The following is a 21,486-nucleotide window of genomic DNA, read 5'->3' as shown; positions in this document are numbered from 1 at the left end:
CCACGCCAGGTTCCCTGCAGAATTTGATTTTAAGCATTTCAGTTCTCAGTATAGACAGACAAATTTTTAAAGGGAAGGTATTATTTTAACTACTTCTTTGCTCTTTTATCTTTTGTCCTGGGTGACAGGAACTAGCTAAACTATACCCGAAAGAAAGCGCCTGCAGCAGTACGGTACCTGGGCACTTGATAGGCCCTCAATACATCATTTTCCCTTTTCTTACCTTATCTTCCTTTTATATTTGAAAGCTCGTGAATTTGGAGTACCTAAAGGAAATTTTAGTTTTAGGATTTCAATTTGACCAAAACAACGCTGAGATTTTAATTGCCTCTATTAACCCATGGCTCTCAACCCCAAAGGAAAGAAACTACTGGAGCGGGTGGGGGAGAAAAGAGGCGGTGCAAAAACCCAAAAGAAAGCCGGAGAGGAAGCGGTAGAAGGAAGCTTTCTCTGTCGGGTTTGTCTTTTTTTAACCCCAGAAAGGCGTGACGTGCTAACTGCCGTCGCGGGTTAGAGTCCGCGGCCAAGCCCGCGCCCGCCCACAAAGTCCCCGCCCGTCTTCCCGCTTCCGCCCCGCCGTGCGCTACAGGCCGCGGCCGCTGGGGGCGCCCCCGACCCCCGAGGCGCTGAGGCGGCGGTTCCTCGAGCCTCGCCTCTCCCGACTCCCAGACGGGAGGCAGCGGCGGCGGAGGCGGCGGCGAGCTGCACCGAAAGGACGCTCACCTCTCCGGGCGAGCTGCAGTACGACCGCTCCCCGCGGGCGGTCGGGGCCCGCGCCGCAGCTGCCGCCGCGCTCCGGCCCAGGCTGCCGCGAGAGGCGGCGGCAGCGGCCCCGGCCGCGGCCGGCCTGCGGCGCCCCCCGGCCGCGCCCCCGCGCGCAGCTCGCGGCCCTGGCCATGGGGCTGGGCGGATCCAGGGCTCGGCCAAGCTGAGGCGGCGGCGCCCGGCCGTGCGCCCAGCTTGCAGGCGCCTGGCTCTCACGATGATGAAGAAGAAGAAGTTTAAGTTTAAGGTGGACTTCGAGCTCGAGGAGCTCTCCTCAGTGCCCTTCGTCAATGGGGTCCTCTTCTGCAAGATGCGGCTGCTGGACGGCGGCAGCTTCACCGCCGAGTCCTCCAGGTAACTCGCCTCCCGCGCCTCCTCGCCCGGGTCTGCCTCCCGCGCCTCCTCGCCCGGGTCTGCTTGGCCAGGGCTTGTTGGATAGGCAGCATCTCTCCTTGGCCCATTTGCTCGCCTTTCCCTAGGGACCGCTCTGAAATCAGTCGAATTTGTTGATCTGCAAAGTGCTTTGCAAATGGGTTCTTCTCAGCTGGCCTTGGCTTCTGCGCTCCTGACTCCAGATGGTGCCTGGTATCTGCTCTTCCCTCCCAAATCCTCTAGAAATGGGAGCAATGGCCGGAGGGAGAGGATGCTTCTGGTTTCTCTTAAGACATGTCCATATTTGTGAAATGCAAAGTAGAACTTGAGCTGTTAAAAACAAAAATAACACAAACTGCTGGAGTTCCAAGAGCCCAGCTCTGAACAGAAACCTAGGCTTAGCACAATTCTTTCTCCCTTGTAGATTACACGGGGACTTGGCCACCCAGTCTGAGACTGGGGTAGGCCTGGCCGGGCTTGACTTGAGTCAAGTGCTCCTGGCAGGCGAGACAACGGTCTGTGCCTCATCAGAGAGCGGCGTCTCCAGTTAGACGCTAAGGCTGGATGAATTAGTCTTGAAGCGGCCACTAGTGGATCTCCTTGTGGAGAGCTTAGAGCCAGACGGGTTGCCCAGGCCCAGCCCTCATTTTAAAATGCTCGAGCCCCTGGGCACTCCCAGAGAGAGGCATTAGCAGGTTACAGAATGAAGCTATTAAATAATAGGTGTGGCATTAATAATAGGTGTGGCAGTGTTTCTTGAGTAATTTCAGAGCTACTCACAGGTTGACAGATGTATCCTAAGGTGCTTTCTTTAAATATGTATATAGAGAGAAAACAATTTTTTTAATGAACTTTTGAGTTCCTGAGATCAAGAAGGGTTAAAAGCTAGTGTTTATTTTGCCCATATATACTGGTCTTAGACTTTATTTTTGCCCTAAAAATATTCTACTTAAAAAAAATTCAGTCATCCCGTTTATAATGTAAAGGAAATAATGTCACTGGATTGTGGAATTGGGGCCAGAAACTTGTCTTCTGGGGCCATATTGAAGGCTATGGAAGCCAGAAAATGCCTAGTTGGCTAAACCAAAGGATATATGAAATTAATAGTTTGCTGAAGACAGTTTTTAAAATTAAACTGTGGTGACACGTCAGTGGATATTCAGCTAAGTATTTTAAACACCTGTTAGAGAAGAATGTAATCTATTTTGGTGCAAAAAAAAAAAAAATTGGACCGTCCCTTAGTTGTGAAAAAGCCTAAGCCAATTCGTGAAGGTCCTGTTGGTGCAGGTGACAGTCTTACCCTGAGGCCTAGACTGTTTTTCTGCAGGGTCCCACCCCCGATGTCAGGCAGTTAGACTGGCGCTCCTGGGCCAGTGGTGACACCTGGTGGTCAGGGCATTTGTCTACGGGGCTTCCTTCCTACCTCAGTTATGTTGATTTGACTTACTTCCCACAAGTCAGTTATTCTTTCGTTGTAGGCAGTCATTTATTCAGCCAATATATGTTGGCTTCTAAATATATTATCTTATTTAATTCTCACAGCAAGTCTATAAGGTAGGGGTCCCATTTTGTAGATAAATAAACTGAGGGTCAGAAAGCATAACTCACTTTCCTAAGGTCCCCTCAGGTGGTAAGTGCGATGCCAAGATTCTGATCGGGTCTGTGTAACTTCAAACAGGGTGGTGCCAGATAAAGGAGTAAATCGTGTGCCATATATGAAAGTTTCTGAATAGGGAGCTTCCTAATGACTTTAATGAGCAAAAAGTATACTCCGCAAGACTTAGAAATGAAAAAGTTGAGTATCTTGGGTTAAACTCACCCCTTTTTCTTCCAACTAAAATCTGACTTTGATCAATTTGATTTTAAGTAAGATTAGGAATAGTGCTCTGTATAGCCAAACCACAAAGCCATATAGTGTGAGGGAAATGACTCATAATAAGGAGCCTGTGCCTTTGACATTAGGTAGAGATAGTTGCTGTAAAGCTAAGAACAAGGGTTTGGAATGTGGTGGGTCTAAGCTTAAACCCCAGTTCCACTGTGGTAAACCTGGATGGAAGAAAAGAAAGGAAGGAAGGAAGGAAAAGGGAAGGGAAGGAAAGGAAAGGAAAGGAACGGAGGAAGGAAGGAAGGAAGGAATGAAAGAAAGAAAAGAAAGAAGAAAGAAAGAAAATCTGAAATATCTAAAGGAAGTGAATTATTTCAAAATCACAGAACTTTTAATTAGCGGGTGCCAGTCAAGGCAGTGCATCTCTAATTGAACGCTAGATTTTAACTTTTAAAAAATTGCTCTATGTGCCCCTTAAAAGTCAGGTATAGTTAACACTGTAACATTTCACCTGTAAAAATATGAAATGAATTACATAAAAAAGAGGTAACATAGCAGGCTCAAGACTGCTATTCTTAGAAAGGCCTATGTACATGGCTGGCCCTTGGCTGGCATTTGGGAGCTTGAATGGTAAATGGTTCCATACATGATATAAAACTTTACCTAAATGATAAGAGTGACTCACAGTGCCTAGACTATACAGAGTGATTTATGCTAAATTCCGTCTGGAATTTTGGTTCTTGCTAGGCAGCCTGCATGACCGGCCCTAATACGAATTTTGGGCGTTGAGTCTCTTATGAGTTTCCCTGTTAGACAGCACATCACAATTTAATGCTAGGGAAATTAAGTGTGTGATGATTCGACTTTGTATCTTTACATTGTAGTAAATCTTAGCCATGAGTAGGACTGTATGCTGAGTCCTGTGAGTCCTAATGAATCACCATATTCAGGATTAGTCTTGGAGACTCCCCGATGGGTGAACCTGTATAAAATAATACTCATCTTGCTACAGAAAAGCCTTAGAGGCACACAGAAAATTACATATATAGATATAGATATAAATAGAGAGACCCAAATATATAGGTCATATGCATTTGATATATATATATTAATATATTTGGCTTTGTACAGCAACTAAACATGCAGATCATTTATTGTTCACCAAATATTAGTTGAGCATTTACCAGGTTTCTATTAATAGCTCTCCATCTGGGATTGTGAGAAGTACAACAAATATAAGGATCCACAAGGGAATTAATTCTAATGAAATTAGATCATAGCTGTATAATTGCTTGACAGTAGAAGACAGTGTGACTTAGTGCCCAATCAATGGATCAGACAATATATGAGTGTTGTTGAAATTCTAAAGCAAAAGGGTTTATTTACAACTGTAATGGTTACTGACAACCACATTGGCATTTCAGTGGAGCACGCTGGGAGGATGAATTTGCATTGACAAAGTGAGGGTGGGAAGACAGCTTGAGCAAGTCATTAATAGGAGTTGATGATAGATCAGCCTGATTGCAGAGCCTTCACGTTAAACAGAAGAAGATCAGATTAGAGAAACACTTTGACTAGCATCGTAAAGAGTTTCTTTCTACTCTCTTTCTACAAATGAGAGTTGCTTTCTACTGCTCATAGGGTAAAATTAAACCCAAGATTCTTGAACTGAGTTGTGTGATTAAAGTGGTGTTTAACCTGGCTGATAGGCTGATGCTATTTGTATTCAAGGTTGGGTGGGGGGGAAATTAGAGCTAGGGAGACAAATTAGGAAGCTATTAAAATAACCCAAGCAGGAGCTAATGAGAACCTGAACTCGGAGTTGTCTCATATAAGTGACTGATAAATGATAATATTATGACAGATGCCTTGATGCCACGACAGAAGTAAAGAAGTCAGGAAAATAATTTGTTTTGTTTAAGGGGAATATTGCATATGGTGGTGGAAGATATGGTGGGTTAAGTTGCATGCTTAGCACTCTACATTTGAGGTGACAGTGAGCCTAATGAGTAGTTGGAGGCATTTATTACGGTATGTAGATTTCTTAGATGTTGTCTATTGGAGCCATATAGGACTGCTTACTAAACTTATTTAGAATTTCCTTACATTGTTTTTACCCTTTTAAAGATTGTTACTGAAAAAAGGCCAGGCATAGTGGCTCATGCCTGTAAATCCCAGCACTTTGGGAGGCTGAGGCAGGCAGATTCGTTGAGCTCAGGAGTTTGAGACCAGCCTGGGCAACATGGCAAAACCCCATTTCTACAAAAAATATACCAAAAAATTAGCTAGATGTAGTGGTGGGCACCTGTAGTGCCAGCTACTCAGGAGGCTGAGGTAGGAGGATCACTTGAACCCGAGATCACCGCCACTGCACTCCAGCCTGGGCAACAGAGTAAGACCCTATCTCAAAAATAAATAAATAAAAATAAAGATCATTAGTGAAAATTAATTTTAGAATCCAGTTTTTCTCAGTATTGTTTTCAATGAAGAGGTTAGAAAAATATAAAGACTAAAAGGTAATTATTTGTGATAAATGTTATTAAAATGATCAGGGTAAATTGTCAGATTATTACATGCCATAGTTAATAAAATATTTGGAAAATACATTGTACGATTATAGTGGTCTATTCAACTGAGGCTAAATTGTTGCCTAGTAAAATATAGTCATGTATCCCTTAACAATGAGGATCTGTTCTGAGGAGCGCATCCTTAGGCGATTTCATCATTGTGCAAAAGTCATAGAGTGTACTTACACAAACCTAGATGGTATAGTCTACTACGTGCTTAGGCTATGTCGTATAGCCTGTTGCTCTGCCCACATTGTATATTTGGTCTGTTGTTGACCAAAATGTCCTCATGCAGTACATGAATATCTTTCTGAAGATGTTTCAAAAGGACAATATTATTTTATTTAAATATTTTCACAGTACTTCCTCTGCAAAAGCATTTAAATCACTTTTGAGGTTTATTAAAACTGTCAGGGCAGGTTTGATTCTGGCCTACTTAAAGGAATAATTGGAAGACATTTTTCCTACATCTTTTAGAATTCCCTAGTTTGCCTTATTTTGTTCATCTTTTTTTTGTGCTGATAGCCAAATAGGTTTCTAAGTTTCACATGAGGCTGTGGCAGAAATACATGTGAATTTGGGGAGTATCCGGGAAGCTGATGAGCACATCTGTGTACTGGACCTTTTACTTTGTAAACAAGCGGAAAGAATTTCTTTCTTTTGGCCAGAGTACATCCTTCTGTTTTCAAGATTTTAGTTCACTGCACATTGTGTATTTCTTTTTAGTAAACATTTCTTATTGAAAAAGTGATACAGATTCATGTGGAAATTTTAGAAAATAGAAAGGCAAAAAGAAAGGAACAAAAATTGCCCATAAATGAACCACCCAGGGATAATCACTATTATAAATATTTTAGTATAGAAATGAGCCTTTATTGATCCGTACACATACATGTATACCCACACTCCCCCACACGACTATCACATATCCTTTTTAAGCCAAAATGAGATTATACTATACTTAGTATGGTTTTTTACTTCATATATCTTTTCATATCATTAAATATTCAATTACAAAATTATTTTAATAGATGCATATTATTCTATTGTATGAGTTTCCATCATTTATTGAACCAAGTCACTTTTAAAGTCTTTCTCCTTTCCTTTTTTATTAATAGTTTTATAAATAAACTACAATAAACATCCTTATAACCAAGTTTGGTATACATCCATTATTATTTATTTAGGATTAACACTTAGAAATGGAATTATAGAGTCACAGGGCATGCAGATTTGTAAGGGTTTTGATATATATTTTCAACTTGCTCTTCAGTGCATTAAATTGATTTTTTAAGATCAGTAATCACTAACAAGCAGCAAATTATCAAAAGCTACTAGCAGTAGAAAGTACTGTCTGACCATATGGCACAGAATTCTTTATACCCTAGATCCAGCGACCCCTCTCCTAGGTATACATTTGAAGGAATTGAAATCAGTATGTTGAAGAGAATTCTGTGCTCTCATTGTCTTTGCAGCATTATTTACAATAGCCAAGTTATTGAAACAACCTGAGTGTCTGTAAACAGATGAATGGATGAAGAAAATGTGGTATATACAATGGAAATTATTCAGCCTTTAAAAAAAAAAAAAAGGAAATCATATCATTTATGAAACATGGATGAACCTGGAGGACTTTTTTTTTTAAAGTGAAATAAGCCAGGCACAGAAAGACAAATACTGCATCATCTCACATATATGTGGGATATAAAAAAGGTGAACTCATAGTGAGTGAGGGAACAGAGAGATGGGGAACTGTTGGTCATAGGGCACAGATGGGATGGATGTGTTCAGATCCGTTGTACAAACTGCTAACTATAGTTAATAACAATGTGTTATACTTGAAAATTGCTAAGAGAATAGATCATAAGTGTTCTCCAACAGCAAAAAAATAAGTGTGTGAGTTGATGGATATGTTAATTGGCTTGATTTAACAATTTCACAACATATACACATATCAAAACATTACACAGTACACAGTGAGTATATACAATTTTTGTCAACTGTATTTTAATACAGATAAGTAATTAAAATTTAAAAATTTTAATTAAAAAAATTCCTTATACCCTGACCAGAAATGGAGTCATCAATTCACATTATTAAAATACCAGGAATAATAGCAACTGACATTTATTTGAGCACTTTCCCAGTGCATCAGGAACTTTTCTAAGCCTTTACATTTAATCGTCAAGATATTCCTGTGAGGAAGGTGCTATTATTACGTCATTATCATTATTAGTACCCTTGCCATTATTATTGCTGCTATTACTCTCATTTTATACCTGGGGGAACAGAAGCACAAAGAGATGCTGAAAGTTACTCAGCTAGTAAGTGGTAGAGCTAGGAGGCATTCTAGCTCCAAGGACCACTGTTAATCACTAAATTCTACTGCCTTTCAGGCTTTGTGTTGTATGCTTTCTCATTTTTATGTTTTATGAAAGTGGTAGATAAATATATAGATATACTATAACTTTTTCTGAATGTCATTTTCAGAAAACTGGTTCCAATATGTGACATCATTAAACAGGTTACAAGACCTGGCCCCTTTAGATTTGAGGCAGTTGTATATGAAAGGTCAGTAAAGTGCAGCTGGGCATTTTTATGGGCTCATGCCTGTCATCCCAGCACTTTGGAAGACTGAAGCAGGAGGGTGACTTCAGCTCAGAAATTCAAGAACAGCCTGGGCAACGTAGTGAGACCCTGTCTTTGAAGAAAATTTAAAAATTAGCTGGGTGTCGTGGCATGCACCTGTGTTCCCAGCTACTCAGGGAGAATGAGGTGGGAGAATCGCTTGAGCTTGTGAGATTGAAGCTGCAGTGAGCCATGATTGCATCAGTGCACTCCAGCCTGGATGATGGAGCAGGACTCTGTCTCAAAAAAAAAGAAAAAAGAAAAGAAAAATGGTACTCATTCTACTTTTTTTTTCAAGATGTGGCTTTGTACAACCAAGTTCACAAAATTTAGTCACATTATTGGATAGTCATATCTTATAAAAATAGTATTAATGCCATTTTATACCAGTAAGTTAATATTCACCATTGTGTCACTGAGCCGTACATAGCAGGCATTTTGTAAATATTGAAAGAAAGCAAATATTTGGAGAAAAGATCTGTTGTAGTTTTGCTAAAGATGACACATATACAGAGATCACTAAATTAAATATATAGGGAAAGTATATCCTGTTTTATCTACACAGCTTATGAAAAATTATGTTCAGTTTGGGGTATATGCCTTTGAGGGTTATCAAATGGAAGTCCAAGGAAGGTATTGGGATTCTTAAGAATCTTGAGTTATGCTAATAGCAGAGGACTGGGGTTAGTCTTGAGAGAAGATAATGGTCTTCAAATACTAAAAAATTGACTTGTATGTATGTATATTTTACATTCCTAATTTGATTTGATTCTTACAAAACCCCTTTAATAGAAGTCGAAAACCATTGTCACCTGTTTTTGGTTTAGGATGAATGTCAGGTGCTATAACAAGGTATTTTTAAAAAGTAACAAGTGGCTTAACCAAGATAGAAGTTTATTTCTTTTTCATATGATGTCCAAGCTAGTGTGGTAGCTGTGCTCTGTCCAGTTGTGAGGGGCCTGAACTCTTTTTGTCTTGTTGCTCTCAGGGTATTGTTGTCATCCACAGGGGCTAACTTGGCTTACCCCACATCCAAATTCCAGCCACCGGGAAGGAGGAGAGGGGAAGGGGAGGTCCCTTGTGCTCACAGTCCATTGACCAGAACATCAGCACCATGCCACATCCAGCCCCAAGGTTGAGAAATGTAGTCTTTGCTGGGTGCCTATATGCCTAGCAAAACATTCAATTAGAATAAAGGGAGGAGAGGACAGATATCAGGATAATTAGCCTCTGTCATACCGCTCTTTTAGACATGAGAAAGTTGATCCTTAAAAAATAATTTGTTCAAAGTCACATATCAGCTAATGAAAGATATTTGAAAAATTGTCCCATAAAGAGGGAATAGATTTATGCTGGGTGCAGCTGAGGACAGAACTAGGACCAGTGGGGAGATGTTAAAGAAGGCATGTTTCTATTCAGATAATATTAAAACAAGTAAGTTAGAACATTTAGGAGAGTACAATAGTGAGTAGGCTACCTCAGTACTACTAACAGTTGAATGACCTCACCCTTTTGTCAGGAATGTTATTCATCATTAGGAGGATGGGTCATCTAGATGATGATGCTGATTATTCTTTTTATAGACAGAGTCTTACTCTGTTGCCCAGGCTAGATAGGCTTGAGTGCAGTGGCACGATCATAGCTTACTGCAGCCTTGAATTCCTGGGCTCAAGTGATCCTCTCTCCTCAACCTCCCGAGTAGCTGGGGCTACAGGTATGTGCCACAGGAACACGCTAAATTTTCTATTTTTGTAGAGATGTGGTCTTGCTATGTTGCCCAGGCTGGTCTCAAATTCCTGGCCTCAAGCAATCCTCCTTCCTCGGCCGCCAAAAGTGCTGGGATTACAGGTGTAAGTCACTGTACCTAGCCTCACCTAAATGATTCTTAAGGCCCTTTCTAACTCCAAAATTCTATGATTAAGCTTTCAATTTTGTCTTTTAATACTACTCTTCCTAATCCTTTCATTATAGCTGGGTCTGGACAGCTTATATCAGCCAATTATACATGCATTTGTGTCTCCTTGATATCCTCTCCTTCACCCTTCTTTTAGTCAATCTATATTTCAGCCATTCTTTAAGATCTAAATCAGATATCTTCTCAGTTTTATACCCATACGTGTCCAACCTACAGTCCACCCTTAATTAATGTTCATTACTTGTTGAATGAATGAAAACTTTTCTCACCATCCCACTGTGATTTCACTTCTCACTCAATTCTTACAGTTCTTGTTGCTACCAGTCATTTCACGCCAAATTTACTCTTTCGGTTACCTTCATGAAAAATTACCATATGGTGTACAATTTGCAGTAATAAAAACAAATTCGAGAATAGGTAGAAAGGTGAAAGTGTTTAACTGGGAGTTTTTTTGTGGGGGTAGGGTCAGGGGAAGTGTCATGAAAGAGAATTCCTTAGCAGGGTTTTTTTAAAAGTCTAGCTGGAGGGGAAAACGGAATGATAAAGGGAACAGAAGACACGGTGACATGAAGCAGTGTTGTGTTGAGGGCACAGTGGGTAGAGTGGTGTATAACTGCTGCCACATAGAGGGAGGGAGAGGAAGTGGTCATTTCAAGGAGCCTAGACTGGGTTCTGTGCTGTAGTTTAGGGAGCCAAAAGCAGGGAGTGATATGCAAAGTTAGTGGTTTGGTTTAGGGTTGGAATTGAAGAGAATTCTCATCTGACACATGAACTTAGCTTTCTCAGTAGCAACCAAGAAAGGTAGAGTAAGGGATATGAGGATAATGATGAAAGATCAGAAAAGCTTCCACAAGGAATGGGAGAGGAAGCTGACCAAAGACAAGTCCAAAAGTCCCAACCGAAATTTAAAAACATGAATTTTAATGATGGCAGTATACGCGTTTATGCAGTTTTCTCCAGCAGGGCTTGCACATTAGGGATAGGAGGCAGTGGGTAGTAGAATTGATTCAGGAGGTTTGGAGGTTTGTAGGTATGTGGAAAGGCCTAAGGCAATTGGGAGTACTGGTGAAAAAGGAATCTAAAGAATCGGTAATGGAGTCCAGATTTCATAAGGAGCAAAACCAGGCCAGGAATAAATAAGGAAAATATGGAACAGTTGGAGGATGAAGGTCTCAGTGATGTTAAAGGAAGATATGTGTGGAAGGAAAGGCGCTATGCAGAATTAGGTGATGAGGAGGGGCTGTGCTCAGTGTGGGATATTAATGCTTGTGATTATTTCAGTAGAGCAGTCCACAGTTGGGTGCTGGTATGGATGTTGCTGAGATGGTGTGAAGAATGGCATAGGGCAAAGAACCCTGAGTCTAGGGCGTGTTGTTTGCATGGTATTAAGATAGCCCGAATGATTGCAGGTGTTGGATTGAAGAGAGAAAGACTGCAAAACAGCTACTTCAGTGTCACATCAACCTGGAAGGGAAGAGTGTGACATAAGCCAGACATCATGTGCCTCAAGCTTTTAAGCCCTAAGCGTAAAACTAGTAGAGTTACAGCCTGCGTGTGGCAATGAATTGTTCGGAGAGTGCTGGCACTGCCTCTGGACCTGTGGAAGATGGGGGTGGAGAATAAACATCGCCTCTGCTGTAGGGGATACACTACAGCTAGTGTCCTCATGAGATAGCCGGGTTTCAGTTAGGCAATAAGAGGAGTGTTCTGTGAAGAGGCTGAGAGTATGAGGGTTTGTTTAATCCTGGAACAGAGGTTTCAGGTGGTATCATGGAATGAGTTGGGAGAGAGAGGAGCAAGAGAATGAGTCAGAGTGAGGAAGAACAGAACAGTAGGACAGAGCAGATTGAGGATTTAGGGAGAATAAGTGACCAAGACTTTCATCTTAGATTTTTCGTACAGATTCCAGGAATGAAAGGTATAATTTGAACTGACTGGCCTTAAAATTTTCAGTTTTCAATTAAAAGTGATACAAGACAGTTTCTCTGGCTGCTACTTCTTGGAGTGTAAAAATGAGGTTGCGTTAGGTCCTGCCACCCACTGCCTAGGAAGTTGTGCCTTCTTTTATTGTCTGTCCCTCTTTCTTACTGTCTCACACCCCTCTACTGACAAACTTAATCTTCATCCTCACCAATCTTTTAACTATCATTTCAGAGGATGAACTATTCTTCCTCCTGTTCCTTGCCATTTCTCTGTATCTTTGATCCTATCCTTGTTTACCTTCGTTCACCTTCTCTATGCAATTCTGATACAAACTTCATGAGAAAAATATCTACATTTCCTGTCTCTTAAGCATTCGTGCTCTCCCCTCAATCCTGTACTCTGACTGCTGATCCAGCACTCAACTAAAACTGTTTTTGCTAATACCATCAGTCATCCCTGATTGCCATGTCTAGTCAGTATTTTCTCATTTGTACCTTTGTACTCTGTTTGAAACACTCTGAAAATTACCTGTTTCTTGAAACTTGACTATCTTGACTTCCATGAATCCTATTCTTCACATCTCTAATTCCTTCTCTGAATTGCTTGAAGGCACTTCTTCTGCCTGCCCTTTTTTTATAGACTTTATTTTCAGAGCAAAATTGAATGGAAAATACACAGAGTTTCCATATGCCCACTGCCTCCTGCTCACATAGCCTCCCCCACTAGCAACATCCTGCACACAGTCATACATTTTTGCCAGTAGAGAACCTACATTGACACGTCATTATCACCCAAAGTTCACAGCCTACATTAGGGTTTACTCTTGGTGTTGTATATTCTAGGGGGTTGGCAAGTATCTAATAACATGTATTCACCAATCTAGTGTCATACAGAATAGTTTCACAGCCCTAAAAATCTTCTGTGTTCCACCTTTTCATTCCTCTTTCTCCTCTAATCCTTGATTTATTTTATTTATTTATTTATTTTTTTATTTTTTTATTTTTTTGAGACGGAGTCTTGCCCTGTCGCCCAGGCTGGAGTGCAGTGGCACGATCTCGGCTCACTGCAACCTCTGCCTTCCGGGTTCAAGCGATTCTCCTGCCTTAGCCTCCCAAGTAGCTGGGATTACAGGAGCACACCACCACACCCGGCTAATTTTTTTGTGTGTCTTTAGTACAGATGGGCTTTCACCATGGTTTTGCCTTTTCCAGAATGTCATATAGTTGGAATCATCCAGTATGTAACTTTTTCATATTGGCTTCTTTTGCTTAGTAATATGCATTTAAGGTTCCTCTTCCTTCATGGCCTCGTAATTCATTTCTTTTTAGCACTGAACAATAGTAATTATCTGGATATACTATGGTCTATCCATTCATCTACATATCTTAGTTGCTTCCAAGTTTTGGCAATTATGAATAAAGTTGCCATACACATGTGTGTGCATGTTTTTGTGTGGACATAAGCTTTCACCTCATTTGGTTAAACACTGAGGAGCACGACTGCTGGATCATATTAGAAGAGTATTGCCCACCCATCTTTAAAGGCTTTACAGGATCTGTGAGACAAGGAGGGCAATTATTAGGATTCTACTTTGCAAATTTTTTTGAGACTCTGTCTCAAAAAAAAAAAAAAAAAGATCAGAAAAGGCAAATGATTTACCCAACATTATACTAGTAGTAAGTGATAGAGCAGGTCTAAAATTCAAGATTCCTGCCGACTCATGCAAGACTTTTTCATTATCTTATGTGACCTCTTTATTACATAACAGAGAAATAGAGTTTAGATTTCTCACCTGGAGGTCCAGGCCAAAAACTTCTACACAATCCTTGAAAAACTACAGTACCTCGTATAGCCTTGGCTGGGAAAGGGAATAGGCTGGAAAAGTAACTATAGTCTTTGCTAGGGCCTTTAGTGATGAGGATATTAGAGTCTCCCATAAATCCAAGAATTTGTTTGTATTTACAATGTATTAGGCCAAGAGTGAAAAGGCAACTCAGAAAATATTTGCAAATCATGTACTTCATAAGGGATTGATATCAAGAACAAAGAACTCCTACAACTCAGTAACAACAAAAACACCAAACAACCCAATAAAAAGTGGACAAAGGACTTGAATAGAAATTTCTCCAGAGAAGTTATACAAATGGCCAAAAGCACAAAAAAGGTACACAACATCACTTATAGGGAAATGCAAATCAAAACCACAGTGAGGTGTCACCACTCACTCATTAGGATGGCAACTATCAAAAACAAAAAACAAAAACAAAAAAAACAAGTATTGGCAATGATGTGGAAAAATTAGAATCCTTTTGCATTGTTGGGAATGTAAAATGGGGCAGCCATTGTGGAAAACAGTATGGTTGTCCCTCAAAAAACTTTAAAACAGCAATTCTTCTGGATGTATACCCAAAGAATTAAAAGCAGGGACTTAAATATTTGGACACCCATGTTCATAGCAGCATTATTCTAGGTAACTGAAAGGTAGAAGAAAGTGTCCATCACAGGATGAATGGATAAACAAAATGTGGTATATACATACAGTGGAATATTATTCAGCCTTAAAAAATGAAGGCAATGACAACACATGCTACAACATGGGTGAAGGTTGAGGACATTATGCTAAATAAGCCAATCACAAAAAAAACAAAAACAAAAAAACACAAATACTCTATAATTCTGCTTAAATGAGGTACCAAAAGTAATCAGAGTCATAGAGATAGAAAATAGAATGGTGGTTGCCAGGGGCTGGGGTAGGGAGAAATGAAGAGTGTAATGGATATGGAGTTTTGGTTTTGCAAGATAAAAAGAGTTCTGGAGATTGGATGCACAACAATGTGAATGTACTTAACACTACTGAACTGTACACTTAAAAATGATTAAGATGGGCTGGGCGTGGTGGCTCCTGCCTGTAATCCCAGCACTTTGGGAGTCCAAGGCGGGCAGATCGCCTCAGGTCAGGAGTTCAAGACCAGCCTGGCCAACATGGTGAAACCCCATCTCTACTAAAAATACAGAAATTAGCTGGGCGGTGGTGGGCGCCTGTAATCCCAGCTATTTGGGAGGCTGAGGGAGGAGAACCGCTTGAACCCAGGAGGCAGAGGTTGCAGTGAGCCAAGATCACACCACTGCACTCCAGCCTGGATGCCAAAAGCTAGACTTTGTCTCAAACAAAAAGGGGGTGGAGGGTTAAATGGTCAATTTTATGAGTATTTTACCACAATTTTTTAAGTGAATAAATATTTCACCCCCCCAAATTTTTATTAAGCCAAACCAATTATTTGTACATTAATATATTCAACTAATACAGACTTGTATTTAAAAAAAAGTTTTCTGTTTTTTAAACTTCATAATTTAGGAACATTTTATTATGAATTTTTCTGCAGTAGCAATGATGAGTTCATGCAATCATTCTACTAACTAATATGATTTAGTAGAATATACACATATGGGCTTAAACAGTAATTGATTTTTATTTAACAGTTTTAGAAAAATCCCTCTGTCAGATGATAACTGTTTACCATCAGAGGAATTGCCAGACTGTTTTTCAAAGAGGCTACACTGCAAAATGCTTTCCTGATGAAGATTCAGGGTTGCTATAGCACTCTTTAAAGTGGTTTTTCACAATAAGCACAAGTCAAAATGTTATTAGAGTCAAAATGTCTGACATTCTATTATCCCATTTTCCCCCTTCCTGGTTAAGTCCTACTAGTCCTTTAAAGCTCATAGATGCCATCTCTTCTAAGGAGTCTTCCCTAATTTCTCAGCTAAAATTAATAGCTCCGTTCCTTCTGGGAACTTTGAGGGATTGGTGGGACTTAAACAGTTAAGGGAAACAGTTACCATATGACTCAGCAATTCCACTCCTAGGTGGAATGAAATTCTGTATTCAAGAGAAAAGAAAATATGTCACACAAAAATGTGTACATGAATTTTCTTAGCACCATTGTTCATAACAGCCAAAAAGTGGAAACAACCCCAGTGTCCATCAACTGATGAATGGATAAATGAAATGTGATATATCCATAGCATGGAATGTTACTCAGCAGTAAGATGAAATGAAGTACTGCTAGATGGAACAACATGGATGAAGCTTGAAAACATCATGATCAGTGAGGAAGCCAGTCACAGAAAAACACATATTCTATGATTCAATTGATATAAAACATCTGGAATAAGCCAAATCTACAGAGACAGAAAGTAGATTAGTGGTTGGCTAGGACTGAGGGACTGGAGAGAAATGGGCAGTGACTGCTAGTGGATATGAGGTTTCTTTTGGAGGTGATGAAAATGTTCTAAAATTGACTGTGGCGATGGGGTCACAAACTGAATATACTAAAAGCAATGGATTTGTACACTTAAAATGAGATACGATATGTGGATGATGTATGTGAATTATATCTCAATAAAGCAGACTTTTCCATTTTAATGTTATTTGTTTTGTGTATGTGTGTGTGTGAGATGGGGGTGTCATTATTTGCCCAGGCTGTTCTCAAACTCCTGAGTTCAAGCAATCTGCTCGCCTCAGCCTCCCAAGTGGCTGGGACCACATGCACGCACCACTGTGCCTGGCTCCTAATAAAGCTTTTTTAAAAAAGCATTTTTTGACAAAATTCCCCTAAACTAATACAATTCCTGGGCAAATTCATTTTTTAATTTAGCAAATACCTGCCTAGGTAATATATTGTTTTATTCTGCTTCTATACTGAGTAGCTGAGACTATAGGTGGATGCCACCACCCCCAGATAATTTTTCATTTTTCTGTTGAGACAAGGTCTTGCTATGTTGCCTGGGCTGGTCTCGAGCACTTGGCCTCAAGCCATCCTCTCACCTAAGCCTCCCAAAGTGCTGCGATTACAAAGTGTGAGCCACCGTGCCTGGCTCAGTGCTATTTTTCCAACAGCATAAGCTCACTTAGTATCTCTAGGCCACTTTTTGGTAGTTTTCACAACATTTCAAACTTTCTCATTATTGTTATAGCTCTTGTGATGATCTGTGATTAGTGATCTTTGATGTTACTGTTGTAATTGTTTTGGGGAGCCATGAACTGCACCCAGAGAAGGTGATAAACTTAGTGACTGTTGTGTGTGCTCTGACTGCTCTACTCACTGGCCATTCCCTCATCTCTCTTCCCCTTCTGAGACCTCCCTATTCCCCGAGACAAAAGAATATTAAAATTAGGCTAATTAACCCTACAGTGGCCTCTAAATGTTCAAGTGAAAGGAAGAGTTGCACATCTCTCACTTTAATTCAAAAGCTAGCAATGATTAGGCTTAGTGAGGAAGGCATGTCAAAAGCTGAGATAGGCCAAAAGCTAGGCCTCTTGCACCAAACATTTAGCCAAGCTGTGAATGCAAAAGAAAAGTTCTTGAAGGAAATTAAAAGCGCTACTCTAGTGAACACATGAATGATAAGAAAGTGAAATAGCCTTATTGCTGATATGGAGAAAATTTTAGTGGTTGGACAGAAGGTCACACCAGCCACAATATTTCCTTAAACCAAAACCTACTCCCTGACTCTCCTCAATTCTGTGAAGTCTAAAAGGTGAGGGAAATGCAAAAGAAAAGTTTGAAGCTGGCATAGGTTGATTCACGGGGTTTAAGGAAAGAAGCCATTTCCATAACATAAAAGTGCAAGGGGAAGCAGCAAATGCTAAAGTAAAAGCGCAGCAACTTATCCAGAAGATCTTGCTAAGATCATTGATGAAGGGGGCTATGCTAAACAACAGCTTTTCAATGTAGACAAAACAGCCTTCTATTGGAAGGAGATGCCATCTAAGACTTTCATAGCTAGAGAGAAGTCAGTGCCTGGCTTCAGAACTTCAAATGACAGGCTCACTCTCTTGTTAGGAGCTAATGCAACTAATGACTTTCAGTTGAAGTCAGTGGTCACTTATCAGTGTGAAAATCCTAGGGCCCTTAAGAATGATGCTAAGTCTACTCTGCCTGTGCTCTATAAGTGGAAGAACAAAGCCTGGATGACAGCACATCTATTTACAGCATAGTTTACTGAATATTTTAAGCCCACTGTTGAGACCTACTGCTCAGAAAAAAAAAAAAAAAAAGATTCCTTTCAAAATACTACTGCTCATTGGCAGTACACCTAGTCCCCAAGAGCTCTAATGAACATGTATAAGGTAAATACTGTTTCACACCTGCTAAAACAACATCCATTCTGCAGCCTGTGGGTCAAAAAGTAATTTCAACTTTCAAGTCTTGTTATTTAAGAAATACATTTTGTAAGGCTGTTGCTGCCTTAGATAGTGATTCCTCTGATGGACCTGAAAAAATTAAATTGAAAACCTTCTGGAAAGGATTTACCATTCTAGATGCCATTAAGTATGTTTGTGATTTATGGGAGGAGGTCAAAATACCAACATTAACGGAGTTTGGAAGAAGTTGATTTCAGCCCTCATGGATGACTTTGAGGGGTTCAAGACTTCACTGGCTGCAGATGTGGTGAAAATAGCAAGGGAACAAGAATTAGAATTGGAGCCTGAAGATGTGACTGAATTGCTGCAATCTCATGATAAAACTTGAATGGACAATGAGGTGCTTCTCTACATATGAGCAAACAACGTGGTTTATTGAGATGGTATCTATTCCTAGTGAAGATATTGTAAAAATTGTTAAACTCACAGCAAAGGATTTAGAATAGTTCATAAACCGTAAACTTAGTTAATAAAGCAGCAGGGTTTGAGAGGATTTTTAATTTTGAGAGAAGTTTTACTGTGGGTAAAATCCTGTCAAACATCACATGCTACAGAGAAATATTTTATGAAAGGAAGTTAATTGATGCAGCAAACTTCCTTGTTCTCTTATTTTAAGAAATTGCCACAGCCACCCCAACCCTTAACAACCACCACCCTGTCAGTCAGCAACCATCAACATCGAGATTTGCTACCAAAAAAAGATTACTACTCACTTAAAGCTGAGATGATTGTTGGCATTTTTTAGCAATAAAGTATTTTTAAATTAAGGTATATACATTTTTTAGACATAATGCTGTTATACACTTAATAGACTACAATATAGTATAGACATAACTTTTTTATGCACTGGGAAACCAGAAAATTAATGTGACTCACTTTATTGTGATATTTGCTTCATTGGGGTGGTCTGGAAGTGAACCCATAATATCCCTGACCTATGCCTGTATTCCAGGCCATTGAACTATTTATATTATTCTTCACTGCAATTTTTTTATATTATGAGATTATTTTTTGGTGTTTATTATCTTATCTGCACAAAGTATAAAGATTGTAATATCTATCCTAATTTGTATTAATCTGCCATAATATATATGATGGCTATAATTTTTATTAAATTCAGTTTTTCAGGACTAGATTTTACATATCTAAATTCTGTTAAGAATTTTTAATTTTTTGTGGCAATTTATAGTCAAGAGCAAATGCTATCATGTCATTTTAGCCAGTGAGTTTTATGTTTGTTATTACTACCAGTAATAATCATCATGGATTGGATAAAAGACTTACAGAATTTTTTTCTTTCTTAAGCAAATCCAAGAGAGAATTTTGAGCATTGCCCTCCAGCTCTGTAGCAGGGTTTAGGCAGCATATTCAGGATAGAAATGTCCTGCTTTGGGGTAGGACAGAAACAGACTTGAAAAGCACATGGAAAGATACATTGCAGAGAATATAGTGGCTGAGTGGGGGAGCAGAGTAGAGCATATTTGGGGGATACAGTGAAGGACAAGACTGGAAAAGTCCATTGGGAAGCAGAATTTGGCAGGCCTTGGATGCTATCACATGAAGATTGGATTTTATTCTTTAAGTAATATGATTTGAATCCCCACACACACACTTTTTCCTGATCAGCATACAAAATGTAGAAAATATATAAAATTAGAAGAAAATGTTGCCTATCAGAGGTAATCACTGCTAATATCTTGGAATATAGCTTTCCAGTTTCTTGGAGTTGGTGTTTTACACAGTTGAAACCACATTACATACATAATTTTTTATCCTGCTTTTTTTTTTTTTTTTTGCTGAGACAGGATCTCACTCTGTCATCCAGACTGGAGTGCAGTTGCACAGTCATAGCTCACTGCACCCTTGTCCTCCCCGGGCTTAGGTGATCCTCCTGAGTAGCTAAGACTACAGGTGCACACCACCACACCTGCTAATACTGTATTTTTTGTAGAGATGGAGTTTCGCCACGTTGCCCAGGCTGAACTCCTGAGCTCAAGCAATCCACCTACCTTGGCCTCCCAAAGTGCTGGGATAGGAATGAGCCATCGTGTCCAACCCTCCTGCTTTTTTTTTTTTTTAACTGAACACTGTAATATAAGCATGTCCCATGTTACTAAAAACTTTAGTATATTTATTTCAATAACACTATACATATTCTTTCATGGATGGAGTGTAAATAAGTAACAGTTCTTCTGTTTTGGTTATTACTGTTGTTTCCTGTGTATTCCCTTTATTGCTAATTCTGAACTGTTTCCCTTAAACATTTGAGTATAAGAAGCAAGGTATATGACAGTATGTGGTAGGTGGCTGAAAATTTAAGTCTGAAAACCGACATAAACTGTTAGGATTGCAGAATAGTTAGGGTTGAAGACCTAGATTTTAAGAAAATTCACCGGGACAAGATAATAAAGCCAAGGATAGTATGCAGAACAAAACACAAGGGCCAGAGGACAGAACCTTGGTAGAAAAGACCTAATTGGGGCCAATGAGACCAAACAATGGGGAGGTGTGTGGTATCGCAGAAGCTAACTATGGGAAGTACGTTAGAGGAGAGGGTGTTCAGCTCTGCCATAGTGTGGAGAGATGGGGTAATATGAGAGATGCTCTGTTTATTTGGCAATCAGCAAAGCTAACTATGGAAAGTACATTAGAGGAGAGGGTGTTCAGCTCTGCCATAGTGTGGAGAGATGGGACAATATGAGAGATGCTGTGTTTATTTGGCAATCAGCAAGTCTTCAGTGAATTCTGAGAGAAAAGTTTCAATGGAGTTGTAGGAGCAGAAACCAGGTTTTAAGGGGTTAGAGAGTGAGCAGGTGGTGAAGGAGCAGAAGCATGGAGTGTAACTTCTTTTGGAAGCCTTGTTAATGAAGAAAATGAGAAAAATGCAATTGGGTAAAAGAGACAAGAATAAACAGCAATATTTTATTTATTTTTAGGAGAGGGACTTGAACTTGATTATATGTTGAGGCAAAGGATTACTGTAAATGAAAATAGTGATACAAATATTAAAAACAAACTCATGGCCGGGCGCGGTGGCTCAAGCCTGTAATCCCAGCACTTTGGGAGGCCGAGACGGGCGGATCACGAGGTGGGGAGATCGAGACCATCCTGGCTAACACGGTGAAACCCTGTCTCTACTAAAAATACAAAAACTAGCCGGGCGAGGTGGCGGGTGCCTGTAGTCCCAGCTACTCGGGAGGCTGAGGCAGGAGAATGGCGTAAACCCGGGAGGCGGAGCTTGCAGTGAGCTGAGATCCGGCCACTGCACTCCAGTCCAGGCGAC

The 21,486-nt window shown here is 40.0% G+C and overlaps 1 protein-coding gene across 1 annotated transcript in view; it reads left to right on the top strand.

Annotated features, from left to right (window-relative positions):
- Nucleotides 1-544: 544 nt before the first annotated feature.
- FAM102B (family with sequence similarity 102 member B) overlaps nt 545-21,486 on the top strand; it is a 69,456-nt gene continuing 48,514 nt past the window's right edge. Inside the window, exon 1 of the mRNA XM_033200102.1 lies at nt 545-1,119. Within this exon, the coding sequence (XP_033055993.1) occupies nt 983-1,119 (137 nt within the window). The 5' untranslated portion in view covers nt 545-982. The remainder of the gene's footprint in view (nt 1,120-21,486) is intronic.

Source organism: Trachypithecus francoisi, unplaced genomic scaffold (genome assembly GCF_009764315.1).
Source record: "Trachypithecus francoisi isolate TF-2019V2 unplaced genomic scaffold, Tfra_2.0 Lachesis_group5, whole genome shotgun sequence".
NCBI classification, from domain to species: Eukaryota; Metazoa; Chordata; class Mammalia; order Primates; family Cercopithecidae; genus Trachypithecus; species Trachypithecus francoisi.
Note: the sequence above shows the minus strand (reverse complement) of the source record. Positions and strands in the feature narration are given on the sequence as shown.